Source organism: Emiliania huxleyi, assembly GCF_000372725.1.
Source record: "Emiliania huxleyi CCMP1516 unplaced genomic scaffold EMIHUscaffold_2543, whole genome shotgun sequence".
NCBI classification, from domain to species: domain Eukaryota; phylum Haptophyta; order Isochrysidales; family Noelaerhabdaceae; genus Emiliania; species Emiliania huxleyi.
In genome coordinates, this window is record NW_005200135.1 from 1 (window position 1) to 2,482 (window position 2,482).

The 2,482-nt window shown below is 70.7% G+C and overlaps 2 protein-coding genes across 2 annotated transcripts; both read left to right on the plus strand.

Moving 5' to 3' along the window:
• Nucleotides 1-240: 240 nt before the first annotated feature.
• Nucleotides 241-1,421, plus strand: EMIHUDRAFT_254605 (hypothetical protein; the record flags this gene model as incomplete). Its single annotated transcript, XM_005777813.1, has 2 exons — nucleotides 241-1,014; nucleotides 1,380-1,421. 2 exons carry the CDS (start codon nucleotides 241-243, stop codon nucleotides 1,419-1,421), a joined length of 816 nt encoding a protein of 271 aa, XP_005777870.1.
• Nucleotides 1,422-1,624: 203 nt separating this feature from the next.
• Nucleotides 1,625-2,274, plus strand: EMIHUDRAFT_78345 (hypothetical protein; the record flags this gene model as incomplete). Its single annotated transcript, XM_005777814.1, has 2 exons — nucleotides 1,625-2,034; nucleotides 2,106-2,274. Coding segments are annotated over 2 exons (579 nt in total), but the record flags the coding sequence as incomplete, so codon positions are not given.
• Nucleotides 2,275-2,482: the final 208 nt, after the last annotated feature.

Below are 2,482 nucleotides of genomic sequence, written 5' to 3' on the forward strand. Positions count from 1 at the left end.
AAATTTTTTTTTTCCGGCCCCCCCCCCCCCCGGGGGGGGCTGGGGTTTCCCAATCTTTTTTGGGGGGTTAAAGGTAATGGTAGGGTTCGGGCCCCAAAAAGGGGGGGGGGGGTTTGGGTCCTGGCCGCCGGGAGGCGGCCTCCTCGACGGGTGGGGGGGGTATGGTCAATCGCTGGGAGGGCCACGTTTCCAACAGGGTTCGGAACCCAACACAGCCCGCGGTACACAGCCGCGGACACGATGCCGACTCACGGCGGCCCCGGCCGCGTCGATACTGTCGCGGGCCTTCTCGCCGCGACGCCGCCTCAACTTCGGCTCCTGGACAGCTCGCTGCCCGACGACGCCGAGCGCGCCGCTGTGCGCAGCTGCTGCGCTGGTACGCTTGCGTCTTGCATCGCACAGCTCGACGCTGCGATTGCACCGCATGCCGTCCGCATGATGGACGGGAGGCTTCCGACAAGCGACGCTTTCCGTGGCGACGACCACGATCTCAGCAAGCTGAAGGCGCTGAAAACTGTCGCCACGATGGTCCTGCAGGACGGACCGATGCTCTATCGCGAGGCCTGCGCGAGTCTCGTCCACGCGCGCTCCACCTTCTTCTCGGACCTCAACGCGGCGCTCGATGCCGATGTCGTTGATTCTGCCTTTCGATTCAAATCGCCGTCGTGGCTCGCGAAGCGCGCGGGGCATGAGCTGTTGGCGCGCGTACCGCTCGTGCGCGTGCCTTTGGCCAGCTATGGCGCGGAGGGCGGCGTGCGGGAGAGCCTGCTGATGCCCATCATTCCAGCGCTGAGTGACGCCGAGCTGCTCGAGCACATTGATCTGATCATGGAGCTGCGCGAGGCGCGCGAGGCGGCGGCTCAGCAGCGCGGCGCGCCATTCGACGCCACCAAGTACCGCCGGCTCATCAGCGCGCTGCCGGCGAGCGTGCGTGTGCCTGTCGAGTTCATCATCGTGAAGGCGGCGGGCGAAGATGCCGCGCGGGACCTGGGCATCATGGTGAGCGACGCCCACGTGCGCCGATTCGACGGCGCCTGCGCGGATGGCGGGCCGCTAGGTGGAGGCGGAGGCGGCGGAGACGCCGGAGGTGACCATGGCGGAGGCGGAGGTGGCGCCAGCGGAGGCGGCGGAGGCGGAGGCCGTTCCAGCGGAGGTGACCATGGCGGAGGCGGCGCCGGCGGAGACCGCGCCCGCGCCCGCGCCCGAGGTGACCATGGCGGAGGCGGCGCCGGCGGAGACCGCGCCCGCGCCCGCGCCCGCGCTCGCACCGGCCGCGCCCGCGCCTGCGCCCGCGCCTGCGCCGGCACGCAAGGCCCTGGCGGCCTTTGCGGACACGCTCTGAGGGGTGAGCACGATTGCCGGCGGGTCACCTCGCGCAGACTGCATCGCGCGAACACGTGCCGCACGACCGGACGGCCTAACACGACGGTTACTGTACGCTCGTGTGGTGGGGTGGGGGGTGGGGGGGTATGGTCCTGCTGGCCAGAGGCGACGTCCTGTGCGGGTGGGGGGGTATGGTCGCGGCGCCAGGGCGCCGACCCTACCATACCATACCCCGCAAAAAGTCCGAACCCTGTCGGGCGAACCCTGCAGCAGTGCTGCCGCCCGCCGAGTGCTTGGGCGGATGTCCGACTCTGGACAGTCCGTGCTTCTCGCGACGGCCGGCTACGACCACACGATCCGCTTCTGGGAGGCGCCGACCGGCGTGTGCTACAAGACGCTGCAGCACCCCGACTCGCAGGTCAACCAGCTGCAGATCACGGCCGACCGGCAGCGCATCGCCGCGGCGGGCAACCCGTCGCTGCGGCTCTTTGAGATCAACTCCGGCCCGCCGAGCGCGCTCACCACCTACGACGGCCACACCTCCAACGTGACGGCCGTCGGCTTTGAGGCGGACGGCAAGTGGATGTACACCGCGTCGGAGGACGGCACGCTCAAGCTGTGGGACCTGCGCGCGGCCGGCTGCCAGCGCGAGTACGAGTCCGGCTCGCCGATCAACTCGGTCGCCCTCCACCCCAACCAGGTCGAGATTGTGTCTGGCGACCGCGACGGCGACAGCCGCGGGACAGGCGCGAGACCCGACCTCCCTTGCCCGTGACTCCCAGCCGCCTCCCCGCAGGCAACATCCGCGTGTGGGACCTCGCGCAGAACGCGTGCTCGGCGGAGCTCGTCCCGGACGGGGACAAGTCCATCCAGTCGCTCTCGATCGCGCGCGACGCCTCCACCCTCGCCGCGGCATACGTGCGCGGCTCGGTCTTCTTGTGGAGACTCGGCCCTGCGCCCGGCTGCGGCGAGAGCCGCGCCTCGGCTGATCTCGAGCAGTGCGGCTCGTCCGCCGAGCCGGCGGAGCCAACGGAGCCGGCGGAGGCGAGGGAGGCGAGGGAGGCGAGGGCGCCGTCTGCGGCGGACGGCGCCGAGCCGCGCCATGCCGAGGTTGGAGGAGCGGTGCCGTCGCGGCTGCGGATCGAGCCGCTCCAAAAGC